Source organism: Brugia malayi (genome assembly GCF_000002995.4).
Source record: "Brugia malayi strain FR3 genome assembly, contig: Bm_008, whole genome shotgun sequence".
NCBI lineage: Eukaryota > Metazoa > Nematoda > Chromadorea > Rhabditida > Onchocercidae > Brugia > Brugia malayi.
Window position 1 is genome coordinate 438,741 of NW_025062285.1, and position 15,009 is coordinate 453,749.

General features: G+C 35.0%; 2 protein-coding genes across 4 annotated transcripts; one reads left to right on the top strand and one right to left on the bottom strand.

Annotated features, from left to right (window-relative positions):
- Positions 1-1,066: 1,066 nt before the first annotated feature.
- On the top strand, positions 1,067-1,375 carry Bm632 (Uncharacterized protein; the record flags this gene model as incomplete). Its single annotated transcript, XM_001896641.1, has 1 exon — positions 1,067-1,375. The coding sequence occupies one exon, from the start codon at positions 1,067-1,069 to the stop codon at positions 1,373-1,375; it is 309 nt and encodes a 102-aa protein (XP_001896676.1).
- A 9,400-nt stretch (positions 1,376-10,775) lies between these two features.
- Positions 10,776-13,619, bottom strand: Bma-col-46 (Cuticle collagen 3A3, putative; the record flags this gene model as incomplete). Of its 3 annotated transcripts, XM_043082768.1 has the most annotated exons (7): positions 10,776-10,847; positions 11,203-11,348; positions 11,497-11,710; positions 11,877-12,054; positions 12,344-12,804; positions 13,021-13,116; positions 13,446-13,619. In XM_043082768.1, the coding sequence occupies 7 exons, from the start codon at positions 13,617-13,619 to the stop codon at positions 10,776-10,778; spliced, it is 1,341 nt and encodes a 446-aa protein (XP_042938702.1). The 3 variants fall into 3 exon arrangements, with proteins under 3 accessions (XP_042938702.1, XP_001896675.1, XP_042938703.1); XM_001896640.2 differs by lacking the exon at positions 13,446-13,619 and having other exon boundaries at positions 13,021-13,083; XM_043082769.1 differs by lacking the exons at positions 13,021-13,116; positions 13,446-13,619 and having other exon boundaries at positions 12,344-12,546.
- Between the last annotated feature and the right edge of the window lie 1,390 nt (positions 13,620-15,009).

Genomic DNA, 15,009 nt, shown 5'->3' on the forward strand with positions numbered 1-15,009 from the left:
TAAGCTATGATATGATATGATAACAAGAAAAGATGATAGGTAGGTATTCTCGTTCCCTTCACTCTCTTACTGTTCTTTAACGTCTTCTTATCATCGAAGTAAGCTTCACTGACCGCTTCACCCTCTGAACAGTTTTATCGATTTATTTCAATGTTTCTAAGTGTCACTGTTTCCTACGAAATTAGCCTACCCGAACCTGACAGATACCCAAAGACTAAAAACAGATGGACAGGACTGCTCTTAGTCTAACTTTCAGGTTGCAGGTCTAGTCGATATGTGACAACTGCACCATTTAGAAGATCCCACCAACTCTAAAAATGCTAAATTGGTGTGTCATTTGGCAGATTAGACTGATTTAAGGTTGAGAGTTATCACTGATTGTTATGTGGGGGAGTGATAGGACTCTCCTCGTTGTCATAGGCTTGTGTCTCATGAGGAGAGGACACTACCTGACAGTACTATTTGTGGAGGACATTCTGGAGGCGAGAATACTTTGTCAATGAAATTTTTTTCGGGAATTAAAAATTATCCAAAATTTATGGCGAACAGATTTAAGTGTGCACAAAGAACGAAAAGCTGAATTACTGTGTTTAGTGATGCATACCCCTCCAACTTATCAGTGACAGCGGTGACACTGAATACAATCGTTCGTTAAGCAAAATGTAGTGGTTGAATTGAAACGATTGAATGAAGCAAAACATCTGAATACTGTCACCAATGTGACATGCTGCGACCTACTCTTCACGCCAGCAAATGTCACTTCGTACATCGGTGCAGCTAGCTGAGCTAAAGCATGTCACCAAAAAAGCTTTCAAGCATTGACTGGACAGTCATTCATTGCTTGCAGATCTGGCAAATCCGGAAATATGGCAATCACTGGTGTACTATGGTCCGGGAAACCATCCATAGTTAAAAGATCGCAGGAGCAACATTTTCAGCCAACAGTTACGACTCAGTAACAGCAACCGGAAAATTGCATAATTCATGAAGGAAAGGAATGGTTATTCTCCGGTTGATTATTCTATTCCTTCATTTCTCTTTTTTCATCTTGTTTTGCTGCCGAAACATGACAGGTATAGAAGGGAAGGAGGAAGAGAAGAGGAAAAAAGAAGCAAAAAAGGGACAAACAGATAGGATGGATGATGGTAGCTCGGCGCAAATTGACATTTTGAAGATGAAATGTGCGAGATGGAACAAACAACAAGATTCGAAAACGATCATGCATTATGATAAGCGAACAGCACCACCACCAGCGCACCGCACCGACACCGCCACCACACCATTTCACCGTCATCACCGTCGTCCTCAACGCTGTCATCCCATTACCAGCAATAGTAGCAGCAGGAGCACGCATCACATTGTCATTATCGTTTGAGAGGAAGCTGTCTTGCAAAGTAGATCCTTGTGGATGGTTTTGTCACCATGCAATGATAACAGTTTTACTTGTAAAGTTGATGATGAGTGCTTGCTCGTGAATTAAATGATAAGTTTGTTGATGAGTGAAGAGATGAAATAGAGAAAGAAAGGTGAGATGTTGGCTAAAAGATGTCATCTGAGAGGACAGGTGTGATTAGTGCTAGGACTAAGTCTGCAGCATTGAGGTGGGGAAAACGAGGAGACTGAGGTAAGGTATCTCGATGAATCTGATATGACTTACAAGACAGCAAACTGAAGTGATAAATGATAAGGAGATGATCGAATGATAGAACGATGCCTATTTTGCATACAACCAATAATTGCTATGTTAATTGCATGAAAAATTATTATTATCAGTTGCAGGGAGAATGGAATGTTTAGTTTGACAGTAATTAATTAAATTTTTGAAAATTATTAGTTTACTTTCTAACCTTCTATCAAATTAGAAAATGTGACGCATCTCTGTCTTTGCTAGGCTGTTTGGACTCATCGAATTAGAACTGATCTACTCTTCCATTCATGAATTTGACCTGACCGATCATTCTGGTCGTTATCCCAAAATGTGGCATAGGTATAGGTGTTCTACATCATTCACTTGATATTAGCCAGCTCAGTGTTTCAGTTCATAAAAGGAAACTGAATACTAAATCTACCTGTTCGTATTTCACAAAGGATTGTCCTAAGGTACCACAGGTAAGCATCTCATACCTTACCTGTGGTACCTTAAGCCTTTCTGTTATGCTAAGAAGAAAAGAAGACGATAACATTCGAGTGCAATGTTCAACAGTGACGAAATGGAATTGAAATTTCTAAAGCGTCGTCCTTCCGCAATTCTGTGACAAAAGCGCGCTGCATGCAACATGCGCAGCACAGATTTTGCAAGATATATTTCAAAGTTGATAGTATTTGACAAACTAAATTTGTGATTTTTCTCAGAATTTATTCGTAAAAATAAGATGAGGGATTGTTCTAAGCTAATTATTTCAGACTTTTATCTTTGAAAAAGATAAAAGTCTGAACTTTTTCAAAGTTATCAGTTTGAATCCATCACTCCTTCCTAATTCCCAACTTAAACTTAAGCTTTAAACTTTCCTTCAACAAAATTTTTTTAAGTTTCTTTTCATATGTTTGTTATCTTTTAAGTGAGAACCTTGGAGAACAGTCTTCGAGAAAGACTTGACAACACTCTTCCGAGTGTTGACTCTTCCTGTCCGGCGTAAATGTCAGGAATGTCCAAAATTTCAGATACCTGTAAATTTCTTCGACAGAACATCTAGTGAAAGAGTCATGATGGATGTATTAAAAAGAAGCATGCAGTGACAGTGACAGTGACATCGCCAAGTCATTAAAATGTTTGTGGGAAATGATTTGAAGAAGTCGAAGAGTAGGAATGGAGACAGTACTCTAATAATGTTAAGTAATATTAATGATAAACAAATACGACAAATGATAAATGGGAGTGGAAGGTGCTGGGAACTAGTTTTGGCGGAAGATTATTATCATTTGTTTGCTTGCTCTCTTTTCAAAGATCACACCTTTCCTTCGCTTCAATTCATCTTCACCTTAGGCTTTTTGTTTAGCTAAAGTTTAGATCAGAACAATTAATCAACATTTCCTATCTTAGATATTCAATCATATTAGCTGTTCAAATGAATTATTTACCGTTTATGTGAAATATTTTTCGAAATTTTTTCTTCATCTCATTTGTTGTACTTTATAAAATGTAAAATTTCAATCGTAAATTTCAACAGTTCTTTTATAATTTCTTCAAGTTTTGATAAGAAAGGCAACAATTTTCTAAATTTATCTTTTGAAACAAACTTAAAAAAAAACTTCAATATTAGAAAAATATTAGAAAGTTGGGCAACGTCTTTACAAAATAAATAGAAATGATTGCAAAATAAATCTAAAAGCATTGTCAAACGAATGATTCAATGTGACGAGTGATTCACTGCCCTGAAAAGTGGGAAGGAAATGACGGGTAGCTGAGAAGCGACCAATTCAAGTAATAATACTAGCACATAACTGATTACACTAATCATTTCAAGCCATCAATTAATTTAACTAACTTAATTAACTAATTAATTAATGTGAATACGAATTAATTAATATGAACTCTGACCATGTCTTTACCAAATAAGTTTCACTGAAATAAATTTGGCAAGGAAAGAATAAAGTATTGTGAGATATGAGAGAGTAGAAACTGAGATTTGAACTGATTGAGAACATTTGATAACTTTCACTATCACATCACAAGTTAAATTAACCAAATTGAGCTGGATTTGTCGGAAGAATTATGCTTTAAGTTTACATGTGTTAATGATGTCGCCCGTGTCACCGATCTGTTGACAATCCAGAGACTCGTTCAAGGTTGACAGATCAAATCCAATCCATCTTGTTGTTTGAGTTGGTCGAATAGAATTCGTCTTCACAACTCTGACACCTTTTTAAATAAAATAAATCTTCCAAAACCACTTTTTTCCGTTAGCAAAACGCGGTCATCGAGAGTCGTCCATATTTGTGATGACATTCCAATAATGTCATTAAAAATTTTTGAACCATAAATGTATTCATGCATACTACATTTACAACTTCCATTTTATTATAAAATTAGTAACACTTCACTGATTATATTGCCTGGAGAACAGAGAACAGTGACATTTTAGGTGACATTTCACAGTTTTTTTTTTCGTTCGGAAACTTTGGAGTATTCGTTTCATGAACTGCAATTTAAGGAACACATTTTCAAAATAGCTTGAAGCAATGTGGAAATGACAAAGATAGTTTAAACTTGTCAGAGACAGAAATGACTGCTATTCACAACAGGTAAATTCTTCAGTTTAATTTGAGTGGAGTAAAGAGGATTTGAAGAGGATCAATAAGTATAAGGAGTGATCGAGAAAATGAGTGATAATGAACAGTCGAGTTCTAATGGAAACTCATCTGTCTCTAACAAATTTCCCGCTTTTCGGCCCTTTCCGGGAAAATGGAACTGATCAATTTGTTTCTGATGACACTTTACAGAGTGACGTGACATCGACCTGTATTACATAACTCATTGATTCCAGTACACCAGCAGTATCTTCTTTTTCTCTTCTATCTAATAAAGGAGGAAAAGGAGAGAAAGTTCAAAAGTTACTGGAAATGAAAAGCATTTGTCAGTTATGGTTAGCACCGGAAAGGAAAGAAAGAGAACCGGAAAAGATTGTCGGAAAATACATGAAGGAGATGAGATAAGAAGAGAGGTTGATAAAGTCAGGTAAATAGAAGAGAAAGAGGAAGATAAAATGAAATATATCAAAGAGAGAAAAGGAAATGGTAGTAAAATAAGCGATAATAAAATTTTCTCACATTTTTATTTTATAGGCGCTGAAAATGATGAAGTGCCGAGGACAGCACGAAATACTTCATCAAATGGGCACAGTTTTATTCTGGGTACACGTATATATTTAAGAAAGAGTAGGTCCGTCATTTCACGTGACCTACTATGATCACGGGTGTACGTGATACGTCAGACTTCGTAGAAAAAGGAAAAGATATATGTGTGACCTAGTGAAATAAATGTAGAAATTTAAAGAAGTACTAGACAAATCTATGCGAACAGGCTAACATCGCTTGAATGGTTTGTTGACTTGAGGTGTTCGTTCTTAGAAACATCTGCTAAATATTTCATATTAATTATCATTTCGTAGACAGAGGAATCATCGATCAGTTGAAGGGATCATTTGTCGAAGAAGTAAACGATCAAAATTAATGAATAACAGCTGAAAGCAATGAGAGTTGACTGATCACACAAATTTAGGGGAGAATTGTTAGATGAAATGGTGTTTAATATATCATAATGCAACAACTGTTCGATTCAAATGCACAAAGCCATGAGATGAAGCAAAGTGAAATGAGAAGAAAATACTTTCAAATGTTTTCAAATCAAAAATTTAAGTTCCTAAATTGCTCATATTTTACGATACGTCAATCGCACTTATCTGACTGTCTACAACTGAGTCCCGCAGAATAGGATCAAATCAATGATTAGTGATTGGTGGATCAATGATTAGTGATTGGTGGATCAGTCAGTTAGTCAGTCAGTCATCGATCGTTTACTTAGTCAGTCTTTTTGCCGCCAACTACTTTTGCTTACACAATGGATGACAATATTTCTATATTTCCATCTGTCCCCATCCACTCGACTCCACCCAACCACCCACCCATCCACTATCCATCTATCCGATACGTACATAATTTGGTTATGTCAACATTGCTATCTATTCATGTCTTTTCGAGCAGTAGATGACAAGCAAATTTGCAATTTGGACTGGGAAAAAGAAGGAAATTTTTGTCATCTTAGAATGATTACACATTAAAAATTTGGTCTGCCATCGAAATTAAATGTTAAAAGTAGAATTGGAAATTAATTCTATTTCAAATGGTAGATTTAATTTTTTGTTGGCTATTGGAAGGTTTCTTCTAACAAACATATGTCACTGACTGGTCTACACCTGAGTCCCGCAGACTAGGATCAAATCAATGATTGGTGATTGGTGGATCAATGATCCAACAGCTGAGAATATTAAATAATGAGAGTATTACTATAATACTACCAATGAATGACATCACCACGACAATCCAAATGCAAGGGTAGCATTTGGTAGGATAAGTAAAAGAACCTGAAGTATCTACGGTATCTCTCAGAGTTTGAATCTACCTTTCGGGACTAGGATTTCTATCCGAACGGAAGTCTGAAATTTGATAACTATTCGTATATTAAATTTATCCGAGCCAACAATTTTTGGAATAAAAGTTTAAAAAAGTGATGAATGAAGAAGTAAACGAAATAGAAGAGAAAATCGAACTATCACACTTACAATTAAAAAATTGAAACAATTAAATAAAAAAAAAAAAAAAGAAATTGCATAACCTGTTGAATACTTGTTAAGAATGTGGCATGACATGTACTCCTGCACAACTCTAATTACACTATGACCTTTGACATAAGACAATCTCCACCTTTTCATTCCACACATCGTCGCTTCACTTCAGGACAGGCAATATGCTCAGAAGATAAGCTATGTTTTTTGGTGACGGTTTTATCCACTTCTGTCCACGCAATGAATAATGACTTTTGCGTAAGGCACAAGTCATTGAAATGGAAATGACAATTCCATGAATGATTTATTAGTGATCGCTTCATGTTTCCTTGTAGTCGTTCGTCTCAAAACATCTGTTTGCTTTATAGGAACGATTATGCGCCATCTGATGGCTAATTTCTACTCGTACCAGTCAGTGAGTCAGTCAGTCAGTCAGTCAATCAGTGAGTCAGTCAGTCAGTCAGTCAATCAGTGAGTCAGTCAGTCAGTCAATCAGTGAGTCAGTCAGTCAGTCAGTCATTCCATTAGTTAAGTATCACTGCATTGCACTGCACTATGACAATTATTTCAGGAATAAATGAAATGACCTTCAAATGATCGACTAAAGCGTTTTTGTATTCAGTTGAATTTATAAAGATTAAGATTTTAAGTATATATGCCAGGTTGGAAAATTATTGATTATAATTATTGATCTGAAATAAATGCATGACTTGGATAATATTTCAATTTAAGCGAGTAGATAAGCAAGCAGCATGCAACATGCAACATGCAGCATGCATTCTTCTTTGGTCAGACAAGAAATAATACCTTCCATTAATTTATTTTGTAGCAATGACCATAGAGTATAGCAGAAGTGAGGAAACATTGCTGTAATCGTAAATAGCATTACTTTTCATACGGAAACTGATAAATGAGCCAAGCTTCGACAAACTAAGACAGAGAGCAGAGCTATAGCTTTTCTCATAATAAATGAGTGAAAAAAGCCAAGCTGCTATAAATGAAGCCAAGCTGCTATAAATGAGGCCAAGCTGTCCATAAATTATATGGATTTAAAAGAACTGTTGAAAGAGTTCTTTTTGACTTCCACTTGGAGAGAAATGTACTGCGAGAAATATTATTGGCTTTAAATTTCAATGTTAAATTTAACTTGTCAATAAATTTGGAACAGACAAACTTAGGTATAGTTGAGCTTGGCAGAATTTTTGATAGTTTGTATTTTGACAATTAATATTTTTAATAAGAATTTTGGTAAGTTCAGCTCTGGAATAGTGACTGAACAATAATTAGTAATAAATACAAATGAAAGAAAAACAATAAATAGGATGTAAAAATGTGTTATATTTCTGCTTGTAATGTTTTGCATCTATTACGTAAGTCACGAGATACTGTCATGCCACATTTTGCATTACACGTCAGTATCACGTAAGTCAGTGCTGGCAGTGAAGGTGCTTTGATGGTGGTTATGCAAGTATTCGGTTATGTCACCATCAGGAAAAAACGTGACGTCAGACATCACGTATTCTGTTCATCCTCTTTGACGACGGTGTTAATGTGAATTGTTTCTAAAATTTCTGATTTTCTGATCTCTGATCTCAACAGTCATCTTATTTTTTTCGTCTTACTGAAGCAAAAATCTATATTAATTGTAATTAGAAATTCGTGAACTTACTGCCTTTCAAAATAACTGAACGCATTGCCGCGCACTAATAAAAAGATTTTAATATTTTTCTTTCTTATATTTTGAACTTCTTTAAAATGTATTCAAGTGTGAAATAGGACTAACACTTCGTAAGCACAATTTGTTTACAGCACAAATTAATTATGAATGAGCAGATCAGACAGAATCTCGCTTTTATGCATTGTCGCAGGAATTTCTGAAGGATATTTTCATCTCACACTCTCCTGATAACAAATTTGATAACAGAATTTCAGCATGAAAGGAACCTTTTCAGATGAGGAATAAAATGGAATTATACTGATTTCAAAAGAAACAATGAAGAAACAAAAAGAGATGGATGAATCCGATATAATTAATTAATTGGTATTTTAACAACCTGCAAAGCTTTATCGCACTTCAATTAAAGTTGATCATAAAGAGAATAATTGACACTTCAAATTATAGTATTTATTTTGAAATTGAATGAAAGAAGTCTATAAAGCATGAAGTGTACTTTTCTATGATGGCACAATTGCTTGATAAGAATCAAATTAGGAATGCAATTGCATCTTCGGAAAACTTCCGGAAAGTCAATGGAGCTTTGTTTATTTGGCTAAGCAAGAAATCTAGGAGAGAATCGCGTGACGTTGAGTCGAAGCGGCTGTAATGACCACTGGTCACAATGAGTGTAATCCTCGGTCATCAGCACTTCCCCATCAGTGCTCAGATGTGTGAAGGATTTGACGAGAAGAAAGGAGGAAAAGAATTTAGCAGATCTGACGTACGCTATCACTGTTCATTGGCAGATACGTCGTGAATTTGAAGTAAATTTTTAGTTAGAAGAGTAGATGATTTGGCTTAGTTAAGTTCACTTGACTTACTTTAAGTTTGTAGAAATTTGAACTGAACCTTTTGTTTCTTGTCTACGAGCAAGATCAACCCAGATATCGTTTATTTTCTTTATAAATGTGAATCGATACAATATACAGTTGAATAATTGAAACAGCGAAGGAATAAATGGTACTGTTGAGTAGGAGGACGAGAAGACTGTCACCGATCGTTTCTTTGTTATCGGTTGATTTGATTAGAGAAGAATTTTAAAAATGTATGAAGTGGACTTGGCTTAGCAGATTACCATTTTCAATGAAGAAGGAAGAAGACAGATGTACATTTACTATTTGAGATTTAGATAAAGCATTCATTGTTTCAAAAATGAGATATAACAAAAGAATAAGGAATTGGTTTATAGTGATGAATCATTAGCATTATTCTAAACATTTAGTGTGTAATAAATATTTTTTCGGTTTTCCGACAGGTGCGCGTTATGTTTGACATATTAAATCGGATTGCTTCAATTGAAAATATAACTGTGTTACATAACTGGTGCTGAAATCGTTGAGGAAAGTTGAAGAAGTATTCCTTATCGCAGATTGTGAGCTAAGCCTAAGCCTAAGCCTAGACATATTCCTCGCTAGCTTTTTCAAACCGAAGAATTGGAAATAACATCAATCACTGTGCACACCGATAATATAGTAATTAGCAGATCGTCACAACAGGTAACGATCATTTGATCACTGGTCTACTAATAATTGCTTATTAAGCATATTTTACTTAATAAGCAATTACAATTAGTGAACAGAGTATCATCCGAGAGAGTTAAATTCGAGAATGTAATGTAGGCAGTAAAGAGTCGAGAGAAGAGGTTGAACTGTGTACTTGGATGGTTGAATTCAAGACAAGAAAGCGGTTTGAAGAGACTTTTCTTGAAGGATGATACTTACTCATAGTATCATTAGACAGAGTGACGGCTAGAAATCGAAATATATCGGTGCATTTTGTAAAAGTGGAAAATTTTGAATGTTGGCAAAAATTAAAAGAAAGAACGAAAAGGTTTATAATTTCAAAACGTTAGCACCGTTTGCTTATCAGTAATAATCAGATGTTTGTTATGAAGGCAAAATTCAGGTTTCTTTTATTTTCTGAAGTAGAAAATAAGACTCTAACGAAAGATCTTTTGAATTTACTACAACAGTTAGCCATCAAAGGACATTTTGATAATATATGGACTGAAATAGGATGACGGGCACTCCATTTCATATATTTCCCCATTCCCTTCAATAAAATGAAATCAATCCAACAAACGACAGCTAATGACCACTCTTAAAATGCCTATCTTTATAGATAAACATAAACAGACATGTACCTGTCGTATAAAAATTAGAGGTGCAGGAATCATTGTACAATTCAAATCTAGCGTTGAAGTTGGCTAAGGCTTTGGACGATAAGCTTTTTTGGAAGGTAAATAATTTTTCAAGAAGGAATAACTCTAGAGATCAATATTAAAGTCTTCCAGTCAATATATATTAAAGTTCTTAATTTCTAAATCACGTAAATGTCACCTGAATGTCATCTAACTTCTCCGTACGTTTATTTCATATATGAGAAAACATCGAATTCGATCAATGACGACCTAAATTGCGTTCTATTGTAAGTGAAAAGAAAGAAGTGGAATGTAGAGCCGCTTGATTTGCATAAAGTAAAAATTGACGTAAATTCGAGTTCAAATATTGCAAGTTCGATTCTGCCTTGAAGATGGGAAGTAAATAACAGATTGATGTGATATGGCTTTTTAATAAAGTTTAGATAGAGAATCAAAAAGAAATAATATTAATATTTCTCCTTAACCATTAGCACTAACACTAGTGCACCTGCAGAAATTCTGGCGCAATTTGCATGAGTAGTATTTGATGGCACAACATATTAAACAATTAAGATGGAAATTTATCTCAAACAATTTAATCGAAGACAAATTTCGTTAACAACAATTTCTGCCGCAATCAATCTTCGAACCACTCCGGAGGTTTGACAAAGAACACACCGCCATCCGTGGCACAGTACGTTGGACAAACCTGTAATTTTGATTAATAAACGAAGTAAGAGTTTCGATTTGTATTTTAATTGAAACTTTTTTGCAATTAGGTAGTAAATATCCAATTACTAATCTTTCACCTCTTCATTTTACATACAATGAAATACAACAAATAAATCTGACATTTCCCCATCATTTATAATGAAAAGAAGTTACTCCTCACATTGTCAAAATTAGACTAACATAAATAAAGTATCAAAAGATAGTGATGCATCTTCCCTTCTTGAATTTAATTCTTTTGAATGGAGAAAACTGATGAAGTAAAGAGTATGGTTCAACAAAAACGGGAAAATTCTCTTGTAAGCTCCAGAAAAAAGATGACTAAAATCTCATACTCCAACATTTCCATCTGGTCCAACTTTTCCGACTGGTCCAGGTAATCCTGGGGATCCTCGATTTCCAGATAGTCCATCCTCACCCGGAAGTCCACGTTTACCTGTTGGTCCTGGCGGTCCATCAATTCCAGGCATTCCACGTGGTCCTGGAATAGCTACAGTGAAAAATATCAAATTGTAATTTTCTAACTTTCAAAAACTTCTCGAGTATCAGTCGAATTTTTAAATTTTCCATCCGAATGTATACTATAATTACAAAAGCAATTTTTCGCGGTGAAAAGCGAAAGAACAAACCGGGTGGTCCAACAGGTCCAACCTCACCACTTGGACCAGGAGGTCCGGGAATGAATGGTGTCGGTGTCGCATCGATCCCTGGATCACCTATATCTCCGTCCAATCCTGGAATTCCTGGTGGACCTCTTGGTCCCGTAGGACCAATTTTTCCATCCTTGCCATTTTTGCCGTGGACACCAGGGATTCCCGTTGCACCTTTATCTCCCGGGGATCCCTGAAAAAGATGTCTTTCTAGATCCAATTTTGTGCTAGATTATTTTAACAGCCAACAAGTTTCTCCAATTATTTGCAGCGCTGAAAAACATTTACAAAAGAAATCAGTCGCTAATACACTTCTTGATTTCCAGCAAGTATTTTTGAAATTCGGAAAGAAAGCTCACCGTTGGTCCTTGTTTCCCTTGTTTACCGACTGGGCATGGGTCGGCACATATTTTTTTCACGTCAATTGGTGGCTCGCAGGGCATCCGTGCAGGGAATCCAGGAGCTCCCTGGGCACCGGGAGCACCTTTAAGTCCTTTACGTCCTGGCAAACCTTTAGGCCCAGGCAGAGCAGAACACCTTAAATTTTTTCTGATATTAAGAAAATGAACTTTGTAATTAAGTTTGAAGATTTTAAGGTTTAAATTTTCTAAGTAGAAAATGAAACATTTAGTGTAATTTTTTTCAAAATTCCTATTTTTAAATTTCTCCGTTACTTTAGTTTATCGATCAAACGATTTATGCTTCAAAAAATCTTAGGCACCAATTGAAAAAAGTCTTTGTGAACCGAAATGTTTCAAAAACCATCCTAATTCATACAACATTTTCCTATCCCAATTCTACCCATTTTTTCAAAGTATGATAATACCTGCACTCCCGACCATCGCTGCTTATTCTGGTCGTATCACTTTGCATAACTTGTGACACAGGTGGATGTGTCACCGACAATTCTTGCAGATAGTTTGTAGTCGAGGATATGAATCTATAAGTACGGAAGAGTGATGCTTCAGGTTCTGCTGTAACCTCTTCAGTACCATCATTATGCCAAATGACACTAGAATCTTCTGCCATTTTCCTAATAACAGACTGTTGGAAATCAATTTCCGCCACTGTCACTTCGTTTAATTGGCCGACATTTTGCGCAATTGCATGTTCTGGTTCGGCTGTATTCGAAGATGGGGCGTATTTGACGAGAAAAGTTGCTGCTGTTGGCACTTCTTCTAGTACCTCAATAGGTATACTGCGAACTTTTCGACTAGCTTGTCGCCATTTGTCCTGACATTTCTCGGAATTCTGAGAGCAATTCAAATACTCGAATATGGTGTTTAGCTAAAACAGAAAAGGTGGAAGATTGGATAGTTTATTTCATGAAATGAAATGAAAATGAGAGAGAGAGAGAGATCATTCCTGACAATACGAATTCATCCTTACCGGCAAAGAGCGAAAATTAATTGGCAAATCCATGTATCAGATGAAACTAATACATGGATTTCGCGGGAATTTTGATTATTGATAACCAAAAAATTATAAAATTTGTTTTCATACCTCCAAAGCGCTGCTAGTTTTGTTTCCTACTTCATCGACATTTCCGCCATAATTTTTATTCATACTAGTATAACCATAAAAATTAAACGCAGTTTCCTGAAAGAAAAGAATCACTGATTCTTGAACTTTCTATCTAGAAATCGAACAATTATTCCCGGTGAACTAGCCGAATCCACTGTAACACATTGCGCAGTTAATTTATTGACAACAGCACCTTACGTGCCTGACATTACTGTCTGTTGACAAGATTGATTAAACTTCTAGTTTGTCAGTAAAGTAATTCTATCTAAAGTAAATGTCACAAGAGCTAGTATTCAAGTCATAGTGGTGGCGGAAGTACGTTGGCTATGCTTTGTCAGTGTTGGTGGTTATTTGAAATTAATTTAGCATCGGATGACTTTTACAAATGAACGCATTAAAGTTACCTCGCAGAAAAAGAAATCATTTTGTAGCTGATAACTGATAGTACTGATATATTGGTTTACAGTTGGTGTTAGTGCTATAAATGCTACGAATGGTAGGACAGCAATGATAAGCGCAGTGATAATCGCCAACTGATAAGCTCTCTCACGTCCTGTGTCCAAAGCATCCGAATCCATGTAATTGTTAAAAGTTTTCTGAGATTCGGCTTAAAATTCAAAAAGCGCGACTTTACAAAGGATTTTTTTAGAAATAATTTGGGTTGCATAACTTACCCTACCTACCTTTCACGAAAGTTTTCTTTTTTGTGTATGAAATCTGTAATATCAAGTTTCAGAATAAACTTCAAAAATTTTACGATCCCCAAAAATTTTACGTGTCTTTAAAAAGAGTGCAACATGTTCTACAACTAATAATCAGATAATGTTATATAAAAATTTATTAATATTTTCGCAGTGAAAAAAAAAAATTATGTTCATATCCAAGAATTAAGCGATCTTCATTTATGTGTTATAAATTTCTGGAAAATCTCTCTTCCCATTACCACGAAGTCACTTTCTTTCGCAAGCAAGAACGCAAAATGTGTTCGGGAAAGGAAGTGCGGGTATCTTAGTAAATAATGTGATAAATTATCTTCCCGACCCATCTACCGCTGGATTAGTTAGAGTGGAAGTTAATTTAAAAATGCAAAATAAGGGTTTAAGGTCGAGAATACAATGTAAGAATTATGATATATTCTTACATTGTATTCTCGAAATGGAAAAAGAAGAATTACTGGAATCTATCTTAGCGTTTGATTGTTGTAAATTTAATTTTTGACCTAGAAAATGCAATCGTTTTTCTGCAACAAATGTCCTACATTTAAGCCGGTCATCTCTATTCATGAGAACCTATTTAAAACATTCCGGTAAGAGAGATACTACCAATCCATCTTTTTTCTACCTCTACAATTTATGCATATTCAAGAAGTAAGAAGAAATCCTACTCCATTAGTTATTTCTAGAATCTTTTCAGCAAAGAAGTAGAAGTTGTGAAGCGTGTAAACAGGTAAATTAAATTTAAGAAATAAATTTGCCTTCATTTCTTTCTTCTGTTGAATATTGTTATATTGAGAATACAACATATAGCATTCCGATCAGGAAAGGAATATTTTAGGAATTTAAAGGTCTAGTAAGGGTGACTTTAATTGGAAATATGGATTCTTTAATGGAAAACAAATGAGACAACTGGTGACAACTCGCTAATTCATTTAACTGTTTTGTAAACTTCCCCTGAACCATTCCATTTCATGGATATTCTATTTTAATCATAAATATATCATATTCTGATCTATCCAATCAGAATCCAAAAGAAGAAATTTTGCCTTTCTATATCATTGGGAGATTAAATTCTTTAGCTCCTTTCATTTTAAATTTGTTTAAATCCCAATCAGCTTAATAACACAAGTTTATATTACTATGATATATTTATGATTAAAATACCTCAGAATTTATATTTGACATTCAGTTCCTGTCTTTCCCATTTTTAAGGAAATAATGATAGGTGAAGAGTAGGCTGATTTAATTGACA